At 49.3% G+C, this 24,100-nt stretch overlaps 3 protein-coding genes across 6 annotated transcripts in view; all 3 read left to right on the forward strand.

The window, feature by feature from the left end:
* MSANTD2 (Myb/SANT DNA binding domain containing 2) overlaps nucleotides 1-5,922 on the forward strand; it is a 31,045-nt gene extending 25,123 nt beyond the window's left edge. For all 4 annotated transcript variants that reach the window (XM_069468732.1, XM_069468734.1, XM_069468733.1 and 1 more), the window contains 2 exons: nucleotides 619-679; nucleotides 4,397-5,922. In XM_069468732.1, the coding sequence (XP_069324833.1) occupies nucleotides 619-679; nucleotides 4,397-5,249 (914 nt within the window). In that variant the 3' untranslated portion in view covers nucleotides 5,250-5,922. The remainder of the gene's footprint in view (nucleotides 1-618; nucleotides 680-4,396) is intronic.
* A 3,976-nt stretch (nucleotides 5,923-9,898) lies between these two features.
* ESAM (endothelial cell adhesion molecule) lies at nucleotides 9,899-18,222 on the forward strand. The gene is made up of 7 exons (XM_069468738.1): nucleotides 9,899-10,107; nucleotides 13,618-13,802; nucleotides 14,807-15,011; nucleotides 15,210-15,365; nucleotides 16,606-16,728; nucleotides 17,022-17,148; nucleotides 17,395-18,222. Exons 1-7 carry the CDS (start codon nucleotides 10,038-10,040, stop codon nucleotides 17,702-17,704), a joined length of 1,176 nt encoding a protein of 391 aa, XP_069324839.1. The 5' UTR covers nucleotides 9,899-10,037; the 3' UTR covers nucleotides 17,705-18,222.
* Nucleotides 18,223-19,248: 1,026 nt separating this feature from the next.
* VSIG2 (V-set and immunoglobulin domain containing 2) lies at nucleotides 19,249-23,852 on the forward strand. Its single transcript, XM_069468740.1, has 7 exons — nucleotides 19,249-19,309; nucleotides 19,798-19,955; nucleotides 20,502-20,709; nucleotides 21,504-21,662; nucleotides 22,608-22,727; nucleotides 22,844-22,991; nucleotides 23,660-23,852. The coding sequence occupies exons 1-7, from the start codon at nucleotides 19,249-19,251 to the stop codon at nucleotides 23,790-23,792; spliced, it is 987 nt and encodes a 328-aa protein (XP_069324841.1). The 3' UTR covers nucleotides 23,793-23,852.
* The last annotated feature ends 248 nt before the right edge of the window (nucleotides 23,853-24,100 follow it).

Consider the following 24,100-nt stretch of genomic DNA (forward strand, 5'->3'; position numbering starts at 1 on the left):
CTTATGAATGCTGTTTTTAAAATATCTCTAAAACATTGGAAGAGAGAATGAGAAGAAGGGCTATAAAACTGTAAGAATAATAGTATGTGAGAGACGGACTTAAAGGTTAGAAGAATAAAAAGGTCAAATGCTAAGTGATCACCATCTCTTTAATTTCAAAACAGTAATAAGGTCTAAATTATTTTGGCATCCCATAACACTGGTTTTTGCCATAGAGAGTTAAGTCAGTCAAACCTTTGGGAAAAAAATAACATGCAGTATGTGTTGATCCTCTATAAAACCTACATAGAAAATCTAAATAGAACAGAATTAATTTCATTCTTGTTCTTTTAAAATCATGTTTGCAGTGAAATTAAGCTTTAAGCTCCTAGCTAGAAATCCACTGGTGACCTTGAAGAATTTTATACTTGTAGAGCTGGTTTCTGATCTTGCATATAAATGCATGCATCTCATTATATAAGAGTTATATTTATAAATCTGGCATTGGACAATTTGACATTAGAATTAAGGCCTGGCATTGGAAAGTATGGAATGAGCAGTAAACATAGGTACTTACCTACATAAACATATGCCATCACTTAGGAAAATATAATTCGTTTCAAAATCTTTGCTTTTCAGATGAAATACCTGTCACAAAGAGAACATTAAAAATAAAACAAGAGTCTTCTGAAGAAGCACAGTAAGTAGATGCTTCACCTTTCCAGAAACTGTGTCTGCCTAAGTTTATTGACCATGAGGAGAATCAGAAAGTTGTTAGGCATGTTATGGAAGTGACAGCCATAAGACCAAGGAAGCATGTCTATTTATTCTTTCTCATCTTCTGATCTTCTATTTTCCAGCGGTTATCCAAAATGTTGAGAATTTTGTATATAACAAGAATAAATAAATATGTTACATGAAAATAAGCATGTTTATGGTGTTTGCCTGTGTGTGGATGTGGATTTCTGGATGTTTAAATAAGGCACAAGGAAGAGTCATAGGGACCTGGGTTTAATCTTGGGGTAAGTGAAATGGTAGGAGGGCCAAAGAGACACTTAAATTCCTTAGAGTATTATATTTTGGGAATCTAAAAGCAAGCTCTTAGATGATCTATACACTTGGAGAAGAAAGCAGTTGCTGTAGGAAAGACTAAGAAAGTCCAGGGACAGGTCTTCCCACTTGTCCACACCTCTTGATCTTTCCCCTAAGAGTTTAGCATTATCTTTTTTGTGAAGACATCACAGTTCTTGGAGTTCATAGAGTTACCAGTGACGTTATGTTTGCAGTTCTTTTGTTTGTTTTTTGAGACAGGGTCTCACTTTGTTGCCCAAGCTCGAGTGCAGTGGTGTGACCGTAGCTCACTGTATTCCTGAACTCCTAGGCTCGAGCAATCCTCCTGCCTCAGCCTCCCAAGTAGTTGGGACTACAGGTACACACTACTGTGCCTGGCTAATTTTTAAAATTTTTTTGTAGAGACAAGGTCTTGCTATATTGCCCAGGCTGGTACAGTTCTTTTTGATAGATTTATGTGAGTCTCTCATTAAATCTAAATATTGAAGAAAATATATTAAAAGGTAAATTTAGGGGGAAAGTGAGGAACACTGTTTTTTTCACCTGTTAACCTTGGAGCATTTATAGCACCCCCTTGTTCCTGGCTGCTTCATTCCACACATGTGATCTTGATGTCAGAGAGATGGTGGAGAAAGAGGAAAGACGTGAGATGAAAAGAACTGTGATAGAGAATAGGCAGTACAATGAAGAAACATTGTTTTCATTTAGCAAACCACCACCATCAGCACTTTTCCTTTGCAAATGCTTGTTTCATTTTGACTGTATCTCTTTGGAATCGAAGAATTCCCAGTATCATCTGATTCCATGTCTGAGGAGAGGGTGAGAGTTCAGGGATCAGGAGTTGTTACCCAAAATTGTAGCCTTTATCCCTTGCCTCAAAAAGGAAGTTAAATGACCAAAATCAGTAAGTTTAAGGCCATCTCTTTTTGGGGAGGTAGTTAACGTTTAAGATTGTGACATTAAAGTATACCAAAGGAAGGGTTATTGTTTTAAAAAATGAGTGATTATAAGTCTATACATTCAAACCCCTATTTTCCAAAAAAAACCTCACTTGCTCTTTCACTAACATGTCCTGTCTCTCCCTTATGGTCACTCAGAACCTTCAGGGGAGGCCCAGTTGATGAAACTGATAACTGGGGTTGAACTCAAACTTCATAGAATGGGTGTCACCAATCTCAAACCACTGGAACTTTTTTGGTAGTTGGAACTTCAGCAACCAGGAAATACAACAGACAGTTCTGAAGAACTGTTTAAATAATTAAGTCTAGTTCTCATTGTGCTCCATATCTCTAAGAGTCTCACATGAGTCTTGAACCTAAATCAGCTTCAGGCTCAGATCAGCAGGGCAGGAAACTAATAGGCTCTGCAGAAATCAGCTTATGCTGCCTCTTCAGGTTTCAGCTCTTAGGGTGAGAGATTCTGAAGAGGTTCTGGGTCACTGGGTATTTTCCAGGGCGATAGTTTTTGCAGAACTGTTCTTTGCAGGGTCTGACTATAGCATAATGATTTATGAATAAAATAATTTCATTTGGGCATGGGATTTTTTTCCCCTGTGGGTACAGGCAGGATTAGCAGAACTAGCTGACATAACCTGTAGTAAAATACACCAGCCTTCATCCATGAAGAAGAGTCACCTAATCTGCTCATTTGTTCAACCCATATTTATCAAGTGCCTAATCTATGTCAGGCATTGGGACACATCCGTGAGCATAATAGACAAAAATCTCAGCCCTCCATCCCTGCTCCATAGTGTAGTCCTCCCTGAGATCAAGAAAACATTTCAGAAGAGAACAAGGAGGGATGGTGGCTATGAAAGAGTTTTCCTTTAAAGCACTGACCGATGCAGAAACATAGTCCTGTATCTTAGCCTCATAAGCATCACAATCAAATATTATAAAAATAATCAGGAGCCTTTATGTCCTCTGAGAAGACGAATCATTCGCCAGGAATGTAGTGATTTCATCTATCAGATGGCCACGCTAATACTTGAGAAGCTTTCAAGACAAACTAAAGAGTAGAGGGTAAATCCAGGGCAGTCTTAGGCTCCAAGAAGCAACTGATAACAAAATATTATCTCTTTGTCATCTTGCAAAGAAAGTCAAGGAGAGTAAGAGGACAGACCAAGAATGGCTATGTGAAGACTCCCCAGAATGTTCCATAAGCTCTTGCCCTAGAAAGTATGAGAATGTATAAGGAAATTCTCAAGGATCTGGCTCCCTCCAAGTCCTCCTTTCAAGAGGCTATTAGCCAATCAACATGTACACCCTCCTTTCTTGCCTACGTTTGATTGTGTGTGAGTGTGGCAGTTGAGGATTTTTATAGGTTAAACCTATAATTGATGTAGAGTATAATAGTTTGTTGCCAAGTTAATATTTAACGAATCAATCTTCCAATATCGAAGTCTGCTATACTTGAGAAACAAACTTGTAATTACATATCCTCATTATATACAAATTACATGAGTTAACCGGCCTGTGAAATAAGAATTTCCCATCATTTTCTGTCTTGTTGACTATCCAAGTCAAAATTGAAATAATTCCTATACTTTTGCTTCCCCTTATAAAGGGTTTTCTAGGACAGTCTCAATTCATTATCTTGAATCTTTCTGTCTTAAAACCTAAGCCTAATGTAGACCTTTTCCATCTGAATTCTCAGATCTTAATTCTGTGCTAACCTGACAGTTCTTTTAAATTTGGGAGTAGTGATTAATTTCAGACATATAGAAACTGTCATTTTGTTTTTACATCAGGTCATTAGTCATAATCAGTTGTATATTCTCCTACCACATGCATGTATGGGCCAAAATTATTGAACTTTCTGAATTTCTAGGTTAGAAATTAAGCTGTTAATTTTTTAAGTAACACCAGATGCTTTTCTGAATACAGCATTCCTCATCTTATTTTGGTAGTTGGTCTGAAGGCCATCATAGGCATTATAATAGCCACTTAAAAAATTTATGATCCTTGGATTTCTGAAATCCTAGAGGCTCGGGTTCTAATATTGATTAAATATGATACAGCAAGGCTACAGAAGTAATAGAAAACAGTTTATCATTAATTCCTAGACACTCCCTAAGGGTGAATGTTTTTCATACTTGAATACTATGATTATCTAGACCTGTACTGGCTGATACAGTAGCCACTAATCACATGTGGCTATTTAAATGTAATTTTAAATAAAATATAATTTAAAATTTAATACCTCACTCACATTGGCCACTTTTTAAGTTCCGGTGCCTACCATATTGGACAGCACAGATACAGAACATTTCCATCATCACAGAAAGTTCTATTTGACAGTGCTGTTCTGGACACCTGAAGAATTTGACTTTTATTTCTCTTTCTAGGAAGAGAGACATCATGCAGAATATTGTACAGATTTTGGAATCGGTACAGTTGAAATGGGAACTGTTTCAGAGCTGGACAGACTTTTCAAGGCTCCATCTTTCTAATAAACTGGCCATTTTTGGAATTGGTTATAACACGCGTTGGAAAGAGGATATTCGTTACCATTATGCTGAGATCAGCTCCCAGGTGCCCCTTGGCAAGCGACTTCGGGAATACTTCAACTCTGAGAAGCCTGAGGGGCGGATCATTATGACCCGAGTGCAGAAAATGAACTGGAAAAACGTTTACTACAAATTTTTAGAGATCACTATTAGTGAAGCTAGGTGCTTGGAGCTGCACATGGAAATTGACTGGATACCCATTGCCCACTCGAAACCAACTGGTGGGAACGTTGTTCAGTATTTATTGCCTGGAGGCATTCCTAAAAGCCCAGGCCTTTATGCCATTGGCTATGAAGAATGTATCGAGAGGCCCCTCTCACCCCACATGGAGCGACGTCCCACAGAGGCAGGAAAAGAGGGCTGTGTTGACCTGGAAACCCTTTCAGCACAAGCCTCGTTACAGGTGGAAATAGAACCCACCCGAATTACCTATTGCTACCTCGGAATTGCTGAGGTCAGGACTCTGCAGCAATGCTTATTTTTACATTTTCAAGCAAATACCAAAACCTTCAACAAAGATTGGGTTGGTATTAATGGGTTTTTGTCTCAGAACTGTATTGTGGATCCCGGAGTTTCCCCCAAATCCATCTATATCAAATTTGTAGAAGTAGAGAGGGATTTTCTTTCCGCTGGCTCTTTAGTTGAGTGCCTGGAAAAAGCCATTGGATACCCCTTAAAATTTAACAACTGAATGTCATCCTTCGTAAGGATTTTGGCTCTTACCTCCTTCTTCTCTACTGCTTCCCATTACCCGGACTGTTCCTCATCCAGATGCTGCCATCAGACTCTTCATGGAAACTTTTCCACGATCGGGCCAGTACAACTTTTAAGGAATCATAGTAGACTTGGGCAGAGAAAACAGACCTCACCTGAAAATGCTCATTTTGAGCAAGCAAGATATATAGCGAACTTACATGGTGGGTCAGCTGTTTCTTTTTTAAAGACAAAAAACAATTTTTAAATGGATTTTAAAGCCCTAATATAAACAAATTGTAGGTACATTCCATATTGGACAAAACTTATACTTTGAGTTTCATATGAAATTGAAAAATTGTATTTTTTTCACAATGTTTCATTTTTACACATCTCTATGTCTCTATATAAGTAATATTTACAACCCTGAATAAATAAGCAATAGATAATGGCAAGTTAAACCTTGAGTCACAGTAAATAAGACTGTTTTTCAATATCACCCTTAGCTACTATTGTATATAATTTAGAGTTTCATTTTTTTCACCGACCAAGTGTTTTGCTATTTCCAATCAGTGTTGCCTGCAAAGACCTTTGTTTCTGTGATGTACCAACTTTACGGTTGTGTTGCCGTTTAAACTTTTTTTTAAAAAAAATTAAAGTAATTCCTGGCCTCTTGGCGTACTAGTTGAGCTTTTTGTAGCAGAATGTGGCCACACTGGCAGTGGGTAGTGTGCTCTGACTGGACGGCTAAGACTGAACAGAACAAACAGAGCAGGACATCTTCACTTTCAGGCACTCTCTGTACCGCATTGACCAGTGTCATTATTTCTTGTCAGAGTACCAAAGGTCACTGGACATCTCATTTTGTATTTCTTTTTAAAAAAATTTCTGACCCTAAGTACATGAATTTGTAAGAGACTCATTCCTCATCTTTCACACTCAGTATTCAGGAGCAACTCTCTCAGGGAGCACAAATAGAAAACTGATGTCATCTTTCTGCCTCTAAAAAAGGAAAGCAAGGATCTAATAGAAACATCTAAAAAATATTTTTAAAAAGTGATCCATTGGAGAGGAGATTGGAAGGTATCAGTCCCTTGAGAAGGTAACTATCATATTTAGATCTTTCAGAGATTTCTAATGGGTCAGCCATCACTCCGCTTACAGGTTAGTATTCTTGGCTAAGAATAGCTTACTAATAGAGTAGTCAAGGATCACTTTGGTCTCATGGCAGGAACTGGTTAGATTGGTTATCTTTAATGATTACCCAGCATCTCTCAGGTACTCTGCTTTAAATGGGCTGCAAATCCAGGTAAGAGCTATCATTCTCCCCATTTTTTATACTACTGAAGATAAAGTTGCATATTTACAAAAAAATGTCCTTTTCCTACAACCTGAATAGTCTCAAATCAGTGATTTTCTCATTCTGAAACCTCTTGGTTGGTTGATGCTTATTTATTTTTCTAATGATTAGAGATCTTATAATAACAATGGGATGGCTTTTATATTATTTGAGTCTGGGTTTGTGAAGTTGGCTATTTTCCGATGTGAGCTGCTAAAAATGAGTGCTAGTTCAGGGAGAGTATAAATATCCTGAGAGTGTTTGAATATAACACCTGTTATGCAGACAGAGGCCTTAGGAAATTCTCATGAGTTTGCTCTTCTTTGGAACTTGGAATTACGGTCCTAAAGGCTGAGGCGCCATTGACCATCTTGAAGCAATAAACTGATTAATCTCATTAGTATTCAGTGCTTATTGCTGTAGGAAAAAGAATTATTACCAGGAATACTACACGGAGTCCCTCAAACCTTGCCACTGACCATTCCCCAAACTAAGATTGTGCTTCGTGCATTTTTTTTCTGCATCCTATTTTCCATCGGTGTTAGTTGCTTAGCTGGGGCAGAACATTTGGGGAACGTTTAGTGAGGATGTTTTAGACCCACCTAACATTACTGAGAATGAGGCATTGCTGGACCACTATGAGTGGCATGGAGACGATGGCAAAGACTGGATCCAGTATGTGTTTTCACCATTTGGCTTGGGATGGGTAGGGGTGAGGGGAAAAGAGGACAAAGCTGAGCATTGGGAATCGGAGGCTTGCAGAGAAAGTCTCTTTCACTAAAACAGTCTAGAAAAGAAAGTAGGTTGCCAGATAACTGTGAGCGTTGCTACGGCAAGAAATGGACTCTTTAGACCTTAATGAAGCCTTACAACTGATTCAAGGGGGACAGAGACACTATATTCAAATGTAAGAATCAGTATTAGGAAGTACTTTGGAGATATACGATGAGGTGTGATCGGAAGAAATGGTAATGATCTGCAAGTCTCTAACATCTGAAACTAGGAACTTAGTTCTTGCACACGTTTATGGAAGCAGTTCCCAGGCCACACACAGATCATCTGTGCCAACATTCTGATTTTACACCAGGGTAGAGAGCAATGTCCACCCTAAAATGCATCTTGGTGAACGCTTTCATAAAGTAGTGGAGCTACCCTGCTGACTCCTACTACTTGACTATCTTAGGGTCAGAAGAAAGAAGTGGTTGGAAAAGGAGACAGGAGACAGTGAGGAAAATTCTTTGGGGTGAAGAAGTCCTTAGGAGGTTGCACCTGTGTCACATGGAGACATTTACTGCCTACAAATCCTTAGTTGCAGCTTTACTTTCCATGCGGCAATCTGAATTATTTGGAATCTGAATTCTGAAGGAAAAGTTAGCTACAGGGAATGAATGTTGAGGCTGTGCCTTATGTAGCTCTTGATAAGGACGAGCACAGCTTGCGGGATTAGATGCTTTGGTGTTCCTGGGTTAGAACCAAAAGACTCTGTACTGCCTTTCTTGGGAGGAGTTATTTGGTGACTTAACTGGTCTGTCTGAAAACAAAGAAGCGGTGTTTACAAGAGGTGGTTTGCAACGTAGACTAAAGCCAAGAAAAATTTGAGTGTGATGGAATAGGAAAACCAAACCAACACCCCCCAACCCCTCCACACAATCTACTTGACAATTCCAAGTTTGTAGCTCCCTGCGTAAGGGTGAGACTGGCAGTTAATCTATTCCTGTTGACTTTGCCGCTACTGAGTTGCCAAGTATTAGATTCGATTCTAGGGTTTGCGTGAGCAAGCTAGTGTTTGCATAGGCATTTCTCAGAGTCACTGCATGGCAGGTATTTGAAGAGAAGCCAGGCAAGTCACACTAGGAAGAAGCAGCCGAGAGGGCCTATGGGGCACTGTGTGGAAAATGACCTGTGCAGTGTGGGCACAAGGCCCATACTCGGTGTTAAAACAGCAGAGAACTGTGTGGAGTAAATGCAATCCAGCAGGCCTGGCTGCTCGTCTTAGACAACTCTGCCCCAACAGCGGGCAGCGCCAGGGATTCGTTATGCTTTCTGTCCTCGGTGACCTTTGCGCGGTGCTTGAACTGCGCCGGATGTTTGAAGCATCTTTTTTTGGCTATTGGACGGAGAACAGGTGCGTGCCCTTCGGTAAGGGAGCCATGGCCGCCAGAGGGCGCAGAAGTGCGTTTTGACCCAATGGCGGTGACGGGGGGCGGCGGGGAGGGGGCGGTTAAATTCACAGCGAACAAGATCTAGTCTCGGGAATTAAAGGATCAGAGCGAGCCTGAGCCTTTCACTGCAGCGATGGGAGGCACTAAAGATTCTGGGAATAAAGAAAAAACGGAGGACTCTGTCCTACCTTCCCGTAGCCGCCCCCTCCTCCCAGGCCAGCATAAGGCCTGTGAGCTGTTCATTTGGGGGGTGAGGAGCTAGGAACGGAACTAGTGTTGCCTCAGTTTCCCGCCGAGCTCCTACCTTGCGCCAGTCTTCCCTGCTTGGGGTATGAGGCACAAGACCAGGGTAATCGTCTAGGGTGGGTTTCAGAGAGGCCTTCTCTTCCCCGCCCACAGGTGAAGACGGTCCCTGCGTCGACCGGCGGGCGCTGGCGCGTCCCGGTGCCGCCCAGGACCTCCCAAAGCGGCCAAAGGGCAGCAGGCGCGCGTGCGAGGTGGGCGGCGGCGGGCGTGGCGGTGACCCTTCCTGCCCAGCTCGGGTGGCCGAGCCCGGCCCTGGCTCTGGGAAAGCAGTTGATTCTGGGCAGCAGAATGGGGCCCGCACGGGCGACGCTCTGGCCTCTTTCTGCCACTGTGCCCCACACACTGCAGGGTCCCGGGAACCTGGGGAAAATGCTGCTTTCTCTTCCTCTTCCAGGGAGGCCTCCCAGGTTAGGTCGAAAACGCGGTACCTCCAAGTTGGAGCCGGTTATTGGAGCCAGAGCCCCAAGGCGTTTAGGCTGTCGGGGGTGCGGGTGGCTCCTAGACTTCGGAGAGTCCCCTAACTTCCCTACTTTCCTGGTCATCCTTCCTATCCAACCCCGGCGGAAGGGGAGGGTACGGCGCAGAATGATAGTTCAGGACTCTCCTCTTTCCTCCTTGACCCCCGGGCTGGCTCTTGGGGACAGCAAGAGTTACCCGGCCCCACCCTGAGTTCTGACCTGGTAGGGGACGCGGGATCCGGCCGTCGGAACGCTAGGAGCGCCCCCCCGCGGCGGGCCACCCGCTCACCCAGCCCGGGAGGACGGCGACCTCTCCGCCCGCTCGAATGCCCCGCCCCCCTGTCGCCGTCGGTCCCCACCCCACCACCGGCACACGCGAGCACAGACTCGGGCTGGAGCCGCCCTTGGTGTTAGTAGCTTGACTCCCGCGCCCGCTACGGCCCGTCTCGCAGCTTTGGCACCTGTCGGTCTGGTGTGTCCCTGAGTTGGTACCCCAGACTCCGTCGGGGCCAGGGAGGGCCATGACTTCCCTGCCCAGGCCCCCGGCAACCAACTTGCTGCGGCTTTTGTTTCTGGGGCTGAGTACCCTAGGTGAGTAAAACGCGGGACCAGGAGGGGGCTTGGGATGTGGGATGGGATGAATCAGGCCCTGAGGGAGGACTTTGGGCACTGAGGAGGAATTGGGTCCCACAAGACTCCTGCCTCAGACTCTTGCCCTCCTCCCTTACCCCGCAACCCCACTCCAGGGCATCACTGGCCAGTGCTGACTTTTCTCCCCGCTTTGGCGGGGACAGCTCCCAGTTTGGGAGCAGTGAGTGTGTGTGTGTGAATAGTGGCGTGCGTGGGAGGCGGGTAAGGGCATCGCCTGAAAGACCTGGATACCTCTGGGGTGAGTACCAGAGCCATTCCTCACCTTCCACTCCCCACCCCCAACTCAGCAGGGCCAGATGAGCTGAGCCGCTAGATGAGACACTGGCTAAAGAGCTTAAGGACTTAACCCCAGCCCCCCCCCCTCGTCCCCCCAACCCCCCCACAAGCTGATGAATCCCCAAGGGAATCCCCTGGTCTTCAGGTTTGACAAAGGCACTTCGTGTCAGTTCCCCAGTCCAGATCCTCCCTCTTGCCCCCTCTTCCTGCTTCCTGCCCTGGAAATCAAGGGAGGTGTCCCAAAAGAGTGACCGTGAGGTCATTTGGGACACAGGAAATGGGGGAGGGGTTCAAATGCCCCGAGGATAACTGTGACACCACCCCCCCCCCCAGGTCCACTACCCCATTGGTTCTCAGAGCCAAAGGGACCAGGGAAATAGGGAGGAGGGTGGCAAAGGGTCAGAGAAGAAGGGAACCGAGTTGGGAGTGCTGAAGGCCACCAGGGGCCCTACCTTCGGCTGGAGCTGGGGGTGCTCAGTGTTCCATCTGGGGAGAAAAGGACCCAGCAGGAACTAAGCCCATATAAGCTGTTTCTCTTGCTGCTTCCCAGGTTTTCTTGCCATCCTCCTTCAAGGATCTGGAATGGGGGTGCATGGGTGGGTTTGGGACATCCACTTTAGCTCATTTCCCTCAGGTTGGAGGATGCCAAGCAAGTAAGGCCTGAAAGGATGTGGAGTGAAACTCAGTTACAATGACGGGGGCTGAGATGGAGATGCTAGGTCCTGCCCGTGCCCCTGTAGCCTGGTCTGTATCCCAAGGGTGTTCGGGCATGAAGTATTAGAGTCCCCAGACAAAGTGGGTCTCAAGAGCAGCACCCTCCACTCCACCAGCCACACCAGATGGCTTCCTGCTTCTTTAGGCTCGGTGGACCTGACCCAGGATCCCTCAACTTCTCAGCCTGGCTCTCCCAACTTCAACCTCAGCTCCTCTTTTCCTTCTGTGGGAGGGGAGTCTCTGAAGCAAGGGAGGAAAATCCAAGTTTTCTTCCCGGGCATCCTGGACATCACCTGCAGCTCATCTGCAGCTCCCCCTTTTTCTATCCCAGTTCGGAGCCTCAGTTTGCCACACCGAAGGCGCCCGGACTCAAAGGCTCTACCGGGCGCCAGGGGGGTCCCAGCTTCTGCCGGCCACTTGAGGGTTAAATGGCGCTCAGGACCGCGGCGCATCGGGCAGGCACCGGCTCCGCTCCACTGGGCTCTCCGCGAGGCCTCCTGCTCTGCGCGCTCCTCGCGGCTCAGCACTGCTGCCCCTGGGGCGTGAGAAGCCCGCGGGGGGAGTTTCTCAGAGAAAGAGGGAGACTAAAAATAGTAGCCCTGGGGAGCGGGCCCATTTCGCTCTCTTTAGGCCCTTGCCTGCTCCCTCACTCTGGTTGAGTGCCGTGAGCTGGAAGTCCCTTCTTGGGCTGCCCCTGTGACCTTCACTTAGACCCAAAATCCTTTCTCTCCCAGAGGCATCGTGGACCCTGGGAGCGAAAAGGGCCGACCAGCTGGGGGGCTTCCGCACCAGCAAGCACCCAGGACAGAGGGCCCTTTTCTGCTCCTAGTTTCTGACTGAGGGCTAGGACAGGGAGCATTTGCCCAGACCCTAGTGTGTCCATTAGTATCTATTGTAACCCCCCCCCCGCCCCCGCCACCTTTTGCAACGTGCAGTTATAAATGGGGGAGATCACTGGGACAGTCTATGCGAAGGAAACTCGCGCCCCTCCCGGGACGCAGGCAGTTTCCGGGCAGGAACCGTTTCTGGGCGCTCGGTGTGCGCTGCAGAAAGGGTAGGAGACAGCTCGCATCGTCCGCAGGCTCCCGGCCTGCCCTGCCTCGGCCCAATGGCCCACAGACCGGGTCCCCGGGGGCGTTGAGCTCCTTGAGGCCGGAGTTGTTTTCCTCCGCAGAGCCTCCGGTCTAGCAGCCCCCCCTTCATTGTGTTCTGCCTTATCACCGGGTACAAGTTTCCTGCCCAGCCTGCGGGAACCGGCCAGGAAATGGGAAGGGGGTGCTGCGAAGGCCAAGGAACAGGGGTGGGGGTTCTGTAAAGACACACCGCGGGGAAGCGGTGGGGGCGGCGCGCATCCTGGCCGGATCGGCTCCGGACCCTCAGAGGCCTGCAAGCCTGGTGCTGCGAAGGCGAAGGCCGAGAGCTGGGCCTGTCCGCGGCCTCTGCCCGAGGGTTGGCCGCCTGCTCGTCACGCGGAGGTGGCGTCTTGTGTACTCGAGTGCAGAATGCCGAGGCCCGAAAAGACCAGGACCCAGGAGTAAGGCGGTCGGCGTCCTCAGGCCTGGCCGGGCACAAGCCCCACGTTATTCTCCAAAGGGCTTAGCACTCAGCCGCTCCTTTGCCTCTCCGAAAGGCAAAACGTGAGCCTTCCTGGACGCCACGGTGCAAAAGATAGGCCCCTCCTTGAAACCAGCACTCCAGCCCACCTCCTGCACGCCGGACACGCGCAGGGGGAGCTTTGTGCTTGTCCGGAGATCGTGGTTCGCCCTGCCTTTAATTCCCAGATCCGCCCAGATCGCCCGGACCTCAAAAGAGTTCTGGGGTGCTTTATGGGTCCGCTTTCCCAGGGAAGACCGTCGCATTGGGACTAAGCGGGAGGCCAAGGACCACCGGGCTTGGGCGCTGGGCCGTTCTGCTCTCCCCTGTCTTTGGGGAGCCAAGGGGTTAATCGGTAACTAGGCAGCTTCCCAACCCCCTCCGCCTGTCGGGTTGAGAACTCCGAAGCGAGCAACCCTGGTTGTCCGGACCAGCGTCGCTACTCTTCCTTGGCTCTCGCCCGGAGAAATTGGGGGAGCAAGTGGGCTACGAGGGGCGTAGAAAAGTAGATCTGTTCTTCCTCCTGATATCTTTCTCTCCTAGCTGGAAATCAGCCCCCTCTTCTTGGTGCTCAGAAATCTGCACCTCTGGATATGAATAAATGTATATAAATGTGGCCTATCTTCGCTACAAACCCAGGGGCTGGGGGTGGAGAGAATAAACTCTAATGAAATTGAAAGCAGGACACTGGGTCAGCGGGCCCAGGGCACTGCTCAAGGCCTCCGGCGGCGGGACACCACGAGGTTCTCTCCCGTTCGCGGGACTTTTTCGCGACCCTCTCCTCCAGCCGCGTCGGACAGGGTCAGCGAACAGAGCCGAGCCGCGAGCCAGCCGTCCGCGCTCACGCCTCCTCGCTCTTGTCTCCAGCGCCCCCCTCACGGGCCCAGCTGGAGCTGCACGTGCCGGCCAGCCTCGCCAGGTTGCAGGCGGTAGAGGGAGCAGAAGCGGTGCTCCCGGTGTGGTACACCCTGCAAGGGGAGGTGTCTTCGGTCCAGGGGCTGAAGGTGTTCCTGATCTGGCTCTTCAAACACGAAGGGAAGGAACAGGTCCAGGTGAGAGAGGAAAGCATCTCGGCCTGTGGCAAATTTCGCCCAGCGGTAGGCTTAGGGACGGCAGGAGGGGTGGCCAGGGAATGGGGGCCCAGGAAGGAGTTTCAGGGATAAGCAAGTGTCCTCAGTTTTTGTTCTGATATTGGAGGCTTCCCCAAAAGAATTTTCTTTCGCCCAACTTTCCCTAGAAATCCAGCACACAAAACACTGTAAAAGCTGAAAGGCATTTTGCTTAGTTATATGGGGTGGAGGGAGGGGTGGGAGTTAAGGAAAGGGTACAGGCTTAGGGCAAGTAACACAACTCTTAAAAGTTGAGCATGTTTCTGTTTTCGCATTCTCTGCTTTGGACACTGCCAAGTCACAGGCCATTTTTCTTCCCAAATGATTGTCATCTGCCCCCTGCCCCTTTATACCACCTTGAGAGGCAAGGGGGCAGCCACCTCCCACAATCTCCCACCTGTCCTCCTCACCATACCTACTCAGGGGAGGATTTACAAAGAAGCAAAGGGAACAATTTTCAGAGCCCCTCACTTGCATGGGCTCCTTCCAAGGTCCTGGAAAATGTGTTCAAGCAAGTCATTTGATTTTTTTAAAAAGATATTTTTATCTTCTTTTTCCTGAAGATGCTTCCCCCCCCCAACATTGTATAAGTTTCAGGCCCTACAAAACCTGGATCTACCCCTGCAGTCTAAGTTTGTTTCACCCATACTGCCTATTTACATTATCCCTCCTTCACCCATCACACCACCTTTCTAAACACCCCAAGTGAGAGAAGAAGAAATAATGCAGAGGGGATTTAGAACTGAACTGTTCTGGTGAAGAGGACCCACGGGCAGGGAGAGGGTGGCTAGGGAGACAGGGGTGGATGGGGAGCTGGCACAGGTTAGAAGGATGGGTGTAGATGAGAGGTATTTGAAGAATGTCAATTTGGGGGAGGGTGACTGGCAGAGCCTGTGGGCACAGTGCACACATGTAATAATAACGGGGAGGTGTTATGCCCACACCAGCTGTTGTCCCGCTTCAATGGGAACACAACGTCAAAAAATCCAAGAGCATCCTTGGTCTACTCCAAGCCCTCCTGGAACGTGTCCCTGCACCTGCGGGTCCTTCAGGAGACAGACACCGGCTCCTACAGCTGTTCTGTGAATTTGCTGGACAGCCAGAACAGGGATAGGGGCTCCAGCATCAAAACTTTAGAACTCAATGTGCTGGGTGAGTGAGAAGCACACACTTCTGGGTCCCTCCCCACCCCCAACCCCACTGGGAGTTGTGGCAGGTGTCTCTCCCAAATGGCTGAGTGCAAGGGTTGGGGGAGGGGCAAACGGAGTGACACAGAGTATGGGGGACTGGGGAGGACAAGGATCTGTGGGTCCCTTAGGTGTGGGTTTTCATCTGTCTCCCCTTGCCCAGTTCCTCCAGCTCCTCCATCTTGCCATCTCCTGGGTGTGCCCCGTGTGGGGGCCAACGTGACCCTGAGCTGCCAGTCTCCAAGGAGTAAGCCTGCTGCCCAATACCAGTGGGAGCGGCCGCCCCCATCCGCTCAGGTTTTCTTTGCACCAGTTTCAGGTGAGAGCAGTTCTGGAAACAGCTGGACTGTGGCTGGGAAGGGGAAAGATATGAGGTACCACAGAAACTGGGGTGAAAAGGTGAAGCAATGCTGGAAAGTACTGGGAGGAGGAGGAGGAGGATGGAGAAAGATGGCCCACCAGGGGCAGGCGTGGTGCTGGGTGCATTCCCGTGCTGTATGCTGTGAGTAAGGACGCTCTGGAGCTAGTGTATCCGTTGAAATTCCAGCTCTTCCGTTCCCTGGCTTTGTGATCCTGTGCCTCCATCCCTGCATTTGTGAAATAGGGATTTTTACACACACCTGTCTGAGCACACCAATGTGGTTTGAACACGCCAGTTAAACAAAATCTTTAGGGACAACTGAAACATTTTTAATATGGAGTATTAGATGATTTTAGATAATTATCATTAATTTCTTAGATGTGGCAATGGTATTGTGGTCATGTGAGACAACATACTTATTTTTTGGAGATTTACGCTTAAGTATTTACTTTAAAATGTCTCAGTAAGAGAGAGAAATCAAATAAATATGGCAAAATGTTAGCAACTGTTGAATCTAGGTGGTAGGAATATGGATTTTCATTTTGCTTTTTTTCTACTTTTCATTTCTTCTAGCTTCACTTACAAATAAGCGATTTTCTTTTTCTAAATCGTACTTATTTCCTCATAGGTTCATTGTGAAAGTTTGGTAAGTTAGTACAGGTAAAGAACTTAGGGCAGTCTTTGATGTGGAGTAGGTAGACAATAAATGTTAACTGTTATAGTGATTAGTCCATATAACCTTTCAACACCGTCAGGTAAATTATTTTGTCCCCATTATACAGATGAAGAAATGGAGACACAGGCATGTGAAATAACTTGCTTAAAGTCACAGAGCCTATTCTGGAACCTAGGTTTTCTAGTTCCTAGCCTAATGTTCTTTCTCTCTCTTACTGCCTTTCAGTGTGATGAATATAAGAAGCAAAAAGAGTACTTTGGTTTTTCTGTATGTCACTTCCCCTTTAGCCTCCTTTTTCAGATATCAGTTGGGGACACTTGGGAGTGGAAAGGGAGAGGGGTACTGAGCTGGGCCCAGCACACGGGCTGTCGCACCTTCCCCTCCATCAGGGAATAGACAATCTGTGACTCCCAGAGAGTCAGAGGGGACATTCTAAAGGAAAGAGAGGAGGGGAAAGGTTTTTTGTTTTTGTTTCTAATGGGAAAGAGATCCCCTGGACTGATGGCTACATTGTGTCCACAGATGCCACCCGTGGGTCTTTACGGCTCACCAATCTTTCCACTTCCATGTCTGGAGTCTATATCTGCAAGGCCCACAATATGGTGGGCAGTGCCCGGTGCAATGTGACCCTGGAAGTGAGCACAGGTCAGTGAGGGGTAAGTGTGGTTAAGGAGAACGGTCAGTGGTGGTGAGGTGGGGTCGCAAGAGGGGAGGAAGCCTGTCTGCTGAGGCCTCTCCTTATAACAGGACAGGGAGCTTGCTGTGGTCAAATATTTGGACAAATGTCTGGTCGGTGACTGGCCATTTTCTGCTTGACAGCCATCCCCTCTTCTTAACGTGGAAAAAGACAGAATGTGTATGGTGGCAGTGAGGATAGTGGGATTGGAGAGGGGTAGGGAACAGCTGGGTGTACCCCTCTAACACCAAGCATTTTCTAGGGCCTAGGGCTGCGGTGGTAGCTGGAGCTGTTGTGGGCATCCTGATTGGATTGGGTCTGCTGGCTGGGCTGGTCCTCTTGTACCACCGCTGGGGCAAGAGCCTGGAGGAGCCAGCCAACGATATCAAGTAAGTATCCCTGGTCTCTGCTGTGTTTGGGGCTCTCCCTGCTCCCCTCACAAAGCCTGGGATTTCAGGCAGCTCTCATCTAATGGAAAGGTGAGCAGTAGCTGAAACACCCCCATGGGCAGATTTTAAGGAAGAAGGGGAGGAAGGTTGAAGTATGGGGGGAGAAGGGGAATAGAACAAAGCATGTGAACTCTCCCCTCCTTACTCCTCCCACTTCTGACCTCTTATTACTTCTTTGATTACTAGGGAGGATGCCATTGCTCCTCGGACCCTGCCCTGGCCCAAGGGCTCAGACACAATCTCCAAGAATGGGACCCTTTCCTCTGTCACCTCAGCACGAGCCCTCCGGCCTCCCCCTTCCAGGCCTGGTGCACTGACCCCCACACCCAGTGTCTCCAGCCAGGCCCCGCCCTCATCAAAACTGCCCAGAACAGATGGGGCCCACTCTAAGCCAACATCCCCCAGCCCTGGTGGGGTTTCTTCCTCTGCCCTGAGCCGCATGGGTGCTGTGCCCGTGATGGTGCCTGCCCAGAGTCAGGCTGGGTCTCTGGTGTGATGGCCCAGCCACTCATTGGCTGAACCATCTGGTGTCTCTCGTTCCCATAGGGGTCACCCCTAGCACAGAGGCCTAAGTCTTGGGAGGGTTGCCATGCTCCAGACCTTTAGTCCTCTGTCCCCACCTCTCTTTACTACAAGAAAACTGAGTCTCAGTAAGACACAAATGTCCAGGAGGTAGAAGGAGAAGAGGAAATGGACCTGGCATTGGGAGGAGCCTCTACCCATCCCTACTTCTCCCTGTGAAGCCAGCTGAATGCTGCTGAGATTGGCTGCCCACCAAGGGCCCTGGCAGAGACTGCTAATCACTGAGTCCCCCAAGCCTCCTTGATCTGTACCCCACCCCTATCTAACACCGTGCTTTGTTTCTACTCCCGCTCCCTGCATTGATATAACCTGTCCTGCTGGCTTGGTTGGGTTTTGTTGGGGCAGGGGATGGGGAAGATATCTTTTAAACTAACTTGAAATGTATGTTTTTTGTTTTTATTTTGCCAATTTCAATAAAGATACATTGTGTTTGTATGGCACAAGAATCAAATCGCTTTTTCAAAGTCAGAATTCCAGAAATTGAGCTTCAGGATGATGCAAAGTAGATCCCTACCCAGGCTGTGTACCCAGGAGTGCTTCTCCACATAGCCTCAGAGCTTACCAGCTCCAGATAGCTCTTCTAGAATTTTCTAGAGCCCTTCTATAGCTCTAGAAGAGTCATTCGTTGTCCTGTGGAGAGGAGGAGACCCTAACCTGCTCTGATCAGCAATGGGATGGGATTGATGCACTTTCTTTCTGTGCTCCAGGATTGGGTCTCCTGCTTCCTCTTCTGGGACAGGGAGAGGAAGATGACTTGTGCTTCCCTCTCCCAAACTACTGAATCCTTGACAAACACACGTGCTTGCCCATCCAGAAGTGGTCCTCCTTGTTGCTGAGGGAGAGCTGGGCATAGGATGTGGTGCAGGTCCATGTCTGAACTCTGCCATGCACTTTCCTGCCAAGGCTGGGCTCTCCTCTAGGTGTCAGTTTCTCTGCCCATAAAATGGAGTGGCTCTGCGAATGGGGAGGCTGTTGTAGTTTCCATGGAGACTCCAACCTCAGCACGTGGTGAGAAGAGGGGTTTGGAAGGAACAAGAACCTCTAAAGGGGCCAGAAATGGTCTGTGGCCAGGGCCCATGCGCACTGTGTCAGGCTCTGGGGTGGGGCTGTCATTTGCCAGCTCTGGGGGGATCAGAATGCCTCCCTCTTCCCCCAAAGTCGCACTTTCCCTTCAGAGGTCCCATTCTGAGCCCTTCCCCTCGGGGTGCCCACCCCAAGGCCAGCCCTTTTCCCAGGGCCTGACAGCTTCAGAGGCTGGTGGGAAGAGGAAAGAAGAAGGGAGCAGGGCTGAAGTGATTCCAGAATTGGGCCTTGAGGAGGGAGGAGCGTGTTTTTTACCTGAGGTGCCGGCCTCTCCCCTTGTTTGCTCTGAGATAGTCAGTCTCGCTCCTGCCCGGCACTGAGGCAGCTGCCCTTGGGGCGCTCCCTTCCCTTCCAGACACCGGGGCCTGACCGGCCATGGCCAAGCTCCCCGGGCCTTTTCTCTACGGAGCCCTGCTGGGATTCCTGCGCCTGAGTGGTGAGGAGGGCGGGGACCACGGGGAGAGCTGGGGGGCCGAGGCCTGGCTTGCCCAGCTCCTCCTCCGGCCTGCTCAGTCCCGGCCGGCGCAGGGGCTGGGGCGTCAGCTGGGGGGTGGGGGGAGTCGGGGAGAGCCGTCGTGGAGGCCCGGAGGGCGGAGGGGAGAGGTAGGCAAGCCGGCAGGCTTGTTCATCCTCTCCGTGGCAGAGGGTTTAACCACCGCAGGACCATTGTTTTCCTTTCTCTGCTGAACACACCCTCATACCTGGCCCAGTCTCTGCCCTTATACCCACAAAAACCCGGCCAGGCTGTGCGCCTCTCCCTCCCTACCGAAACTTCAGGTTTCCGGACGGGAGGGACTGGGTTGAGGGGAGGGGTTGCGCTCTGGGGAGGGAGCCCCATCCCCACCCCCCACCCCGCTTCCAGTGTAATCGCTGAGGTGTGGGCCGGAGCCTTCAGATCTCCGGGATTTGGGTCTCCAGCCCCAGGGCTAGCTGTGGAGGTGAAAGTACCCTCTGAGCCGCTGAGCACGCCGGTGGGCAAGACTGCCGAGCTGGCCTGCAGCTACAGCACGTCGGTGGGAGACAACTTCGCCCTGGAGTGGAGCTTTGTGCAGCCCGGGGAGCCCATCTCTGCATCCCATCCCGTGAGCTGAGAGCAACTGCGCGGAGTGGAGTGGGGTTGGCAGGGAGAGGCAGGAGCTCAGGTGGGGTCGGGAGGGTGCGTCTGGGCATCACTATGCTTTCATGAAAAGGTAAGTGGGCTTTTCCTAGGTCTTCTCAGGGCTTCAGTCTGCTTGATCCTATATCATCCCTTCCTCTCCCATAGCTCCTATATCCAGCTCGCCAATGTTAGTGCAGTCCTAGTTTCAGTTAATAAACTCATCGACACTAGGGCGTTGTAGTTAATATTAGGATAATATGCTGCCTCTTCTAGGACTATTTGCATGAATCGCCCCTACCCCCAGTAGAGAGAGCCATGCTTAACTGAAAGCAATGAATCTAGTTCATCTAGCACCTGGAAGGGGCTGGTGTTTGGGGACAGACAGACCTTTGTGGTTCTAGCTACAGACTATCAGCCTCCCTGGCTGATGTAAGTGAGGAGCCTCTTATTCCCACTTTTATGAGGAAGGATTGTAGAGTTGATGCCAAGCAGAAAAAGGCACATATGTGTGTTTTCTACCTCCCTCCAGATCCTGTACTTCACCAATGGCCATCTGTATCCAACTGGTTCTAAGGCAAAGCGGGCCAGCCTGCTTCACAACCCACCCACAGGAGGGGTGGCCTCCCTGAAACTGACTGATGTCCACCCCTCAGATACTGGAACCTACCTCTGCAATGTTAATAACCCACCAGATTTCTACACCAATGGGTTGGGGTTAATCAACTTTACTGTGCTGGGTAAGGCAGGCTGGGGATCCATCAGCCACCCACATACCTGAAAGTTTGCACTGGCCCTGCTAAATCTCCCCATGCCCTCATTTTCAGCCTGAGCACACAACTGCACTGGGGACCCCAGGGGAAGATATCCCCTTCCCAAGTCTTCTAATCTAGATGGTCATACTCTGACTCCACCTTCCACAGAAAGAATCTCCTCCCTCAGGACCTAGTAACAAAGGGTGTGAGAGAAAGCCTTTCCCATACGTGGGGATCTGAGTCATGCCCCCACCAGCTCCACGGTGAAGGAAACTCCCATGGGTAGCTAGATTCTATTCCCAAGGTCAATGGCAGAAAAGGGGAGTGGCCATTAAAGGAACAAGGGTCCCTGTCACTGAGCACCAACTTTGTGTTCAGAGCTTCCATCTTACCCCAAACTAGAGCCGCTCAGAGATGAGCAACTAGAAGAAACTATTAAAGGGGCTGGGGATGTTTCGATGGAAAAGACAAGACCTAGGATGTGGTGTATGTCTGCTGTATTCAAACATGTAACGTCACATGGAGGAGAAATTTTCATTTCTCCTTTCAGGTCCAGAGGGCAGGACCTGGACGCAGTGGGTGGATATTACATTAACAAAGATTTTGGCTCACCATGAGGAAGAATTTTCTAACAATCAGAATTTCCAATAGTGGAAATCCCTTCCTCAGGATGCAGTGGTGTGTGGACACTATTTGGTAGGGGTATTGAAGCAGGAAGTCTAGTGCTTAATGGGGGTGGGGTTGGAAGATTGCTGAGGTACTTTCTGTGGCTTTTGCAGTTCCTCCCAGTAACCCCTTATGCAGCCAGAGTGGGCAAACCTCTGTGGGTGGCTCTGCTGCACTGAGATGCCACTCCTCTGAGGGAGCTCCCAAGCCAGTGTACAACTGGGTGCACCTTGGATCCTCTCCTACACCTTCTCCTGGCAGCATGGTTCAAGGTAAGGGCCCAGGGCATCGGGAAGAGGGGACTCGGGGTCTGGGCAGATCTGGTCTCTAAGCCCTATACACCCATGTTACTAGTTCCATGACTAGGAGTATGAGGCACACCACTGGACCTTTCCCTGACTCTTCCTTGGCTTTTTGTATTGTTCCCTCCTGTCTGCCTTCCTGCACAGTCTGTGGCTGGGTGATCCTAGGTGCATTTCTTAAGCTAAATATACCCTGATATCCTGGAAGAGAGTGGAGGGCAGGGAGCATTCTGATAATTTCCACTTGTCTGCTTTGGGGAGACTCCTTTTAGATTTCTTAAGGGTCATGAATCACTTCCAAAAGAGGAAACTGAGACAGAGTAGCCTGGACTGGCTTGAATTTTTCAGCCAATTTCTTTGGGGGAACCACATACTAAGAGCCTTAGCTTCTCAGCTTTCTCTTGCTGGCTCCAGCTGCCCTGTCTCCTCCCAGTCTTAGCAAACTCCTTTATCAATCCAGACACACACCCTCACCCTCAACCTCCTGGTGTGTACTCTGTCTTCTCAAGCAAAGGCAAGCAACTGAGAAAAGCATTTGGGTCAGCTTAGAGCCCCCCATAGGATGTAGTTTCTAGCAATCAAACCTTTATCCCCAACCAGAAACCTGACATCAGCCAGTAAGCACCCCACCCCAATTCCATTAATGGTTTCTAAGCCTTCTATGTATATGCAGTCCCCTCAGAAGGCAGCTGTGTAGGGTAGAAAGAACACAAAAGTTGCAGTGGCTTTGGAATTCCTCTCTGGTCACCTCAGACAAATTACTTCCTTTCTCTGAACCAGTTTCCCCACCAATAAAATGAAGTTAGTCCCTTTCTGACAGAATTGTTGTAAGGATGAAGTGAAATGTGCTTTCCTCATAGTAGGTGCTCACTGTGAGTTGAATGAGTGGTGGAACACTTCCTCTTCATCCTCTAGATGAGGTGTCTGGCCAGCTCATTCTCACGAATCTCTCCCTGACCTCTTCGGGCACCTACCGCTGTGTGGCTGCCAACCAGATGGGCAGTGCATCCTGTGAGCTGACCCTCTCTGTGACTGGTAGGGTATGCTGGGCAGATGCCAGACTGGCAGGCTTCGGTTGGGGAGGCTGCATGAAGCTGTCTGAGGATGGGCCAAGGAAGGTCTGCAACTCTGAGGATCCTGTGTCTCCTTAGAACCCTCCAAAGGCCGAGTCGCTGGGGCTCTGATTGGGGTGCTCCTCGGTGTGCTGTTGCTGTCAGTTGCTGCCTTCTGCCTGATCAGGTTCCAGAAAGACAGGAAGAAGAAGAAGTCCAAAGAGACCTATGGGGGTAGTGATCTTCGGTGAGCAGGAGGGCTGAAAGGTGGTGCAGAGAGGGAGGAAAGGGCTTGGGTTGAGTGGGTGCCTGCAGCCCTCAAACTCTGACACCATAAAATGCATTTAGGAGTAGGGAGTGCTGCTCAGGCCTGGGATTTGGTGGTGACAGCAGTATAACCTAAGTATTTGCATGTGTGAGCAAGGTGTACAGGGTGAAGGGGTTGGTTCCTAAGCTGGTGCAGGGACAGCTCAGTTTGCAGGACTGCCCTGCCCCTCTTCATACTTAAAAAAAGTTTACTTTTCTGCTTTTAAGGCATTTTCATATATACTAACCACCTGGAAGTCGTGGTGAGAGGTGACTGTTTTGTCCTGAGCATTCAGCTGAGTTTAGTTCTGTGTGAGGCAATCAGGAAAGGAGGGGGGTAACTGCCTCTGCTATCCACTGTAGCTGCTAGTCCGGGTCCAGAACTTGCTCAACATTCAGATTCAGACCATTTCCTATCCCTCCTAGAGGTGTGTGTGTGTGTGTGTGTGTTTGGGGGTGGGGGCTGATGAGGCTTGGAATCTTCATTTTAACTAAAGTTCCACAGATGATTCCCATGCACAGTCAAATTTAAAAGTCCCCAGGTTAGAGGATGGCCGCCCTCTGAAGGTTGCTTCTAACGTTCACTAAGAATTTCCCTATATCCATCAGGGAGGATGCCACTGCCCCCGGGATTTCTGAGCAAACTTCTGTGAGGGCTGATTCTAGCATTGGGCTCCTGGAGAGGCCTCCGTCTGCCAGCACTGTGACGACCACGAAGTCCAAGCTCCCTATGGTTGTCTGAATGCTCCTGAACCTGAGGGCGGTGAAGGGGGATGTCAATAATTAAAGTCTTTGGGTACCATATTGACTCCTTCTCCTTCCTGCTAGTATGGAGAATTCCTCTAGGCGGCTCAAAGAGTATTACCAGTAAGGGAAGGAAGGAATGAGCTTGAAGTCTGGGAGACGACGCCTTAGGCAGGAAGTTTGGCAGGGTCAAAGGAGTAGGTTTCAACCTAGGTACCTCTCCACCTCTGCCCTCCCCCCCCCCCACCCCCGCCCGCCCGCCCCGCCCCCGCTTTGATTTGGTCAAATGAGACTTGTCAAGCTCCC

This window comes from Eulemur rufifrons, chromosome 6 (assembly GCF_041146395.1).
Source record: "Eulemur rufifrons isolate Redbay chromosome 6, OSU_ERuf_1, whole genome shotgun sequence".
NCBI lineage: Eukaryota > Metazoa > Chordata > Mammalia > Primates > Lemuridae > Eulemur > Eulemur rufifrons.

What these genes read in the sequence shown, in the direction of transcription:
- VSIG2 (XM_069468740.1), top strand. Translation starts at nt 19,249, where the DNA reads ATGGCCAAGCTCCCCGGGCCTTTTCTCTACGGAGCCCTGCTGGGATTC. An exon ending in CCATCTCTGCATCCCATCCC is followed by an intron (nt 19,956 to 20,501) that starts GTGAGCTGAGAG and finishes ACCTCCCTCCAG; the next exon opens with ATCCTGTACTTCACCAATGG. An exon ending in TCCTGGCAGCATGGTTCAAG is followed by an intron (nt 21,663 to 22,607) that starts GTAAGGGCCCAG and finishes TTCATCCTCTAG; the next exon opens with ATGAGGTGTCTGGCCAGCTC.
- ESAM (XM_069468738.1), top strand. Translation starts at nt 10,038, where the DNA reads ATGACTTCCCTGCCCAGGCCCCCGGCAACCAACTTGCTGCGGCTTTTG. An exon ending in AAGGGAAGGAACAGGTCCAG is followed by an intron (nt 13,803 to 14,806) that starts GTGAGAGAGGAA and finishes TGCCCACACCAG; the next exon opens with CTGTTGTCCCGCTTCAATGG. An exon ending in TTTCTTTGCACCAGTTTCAG is followed by an intron (nt 15,366 to 16,605) that starts GTGAGAGCAGTT and finishes TTGTGTCCACAG; the next exon opens with ATGCCACCCGTGGGTCTTTA.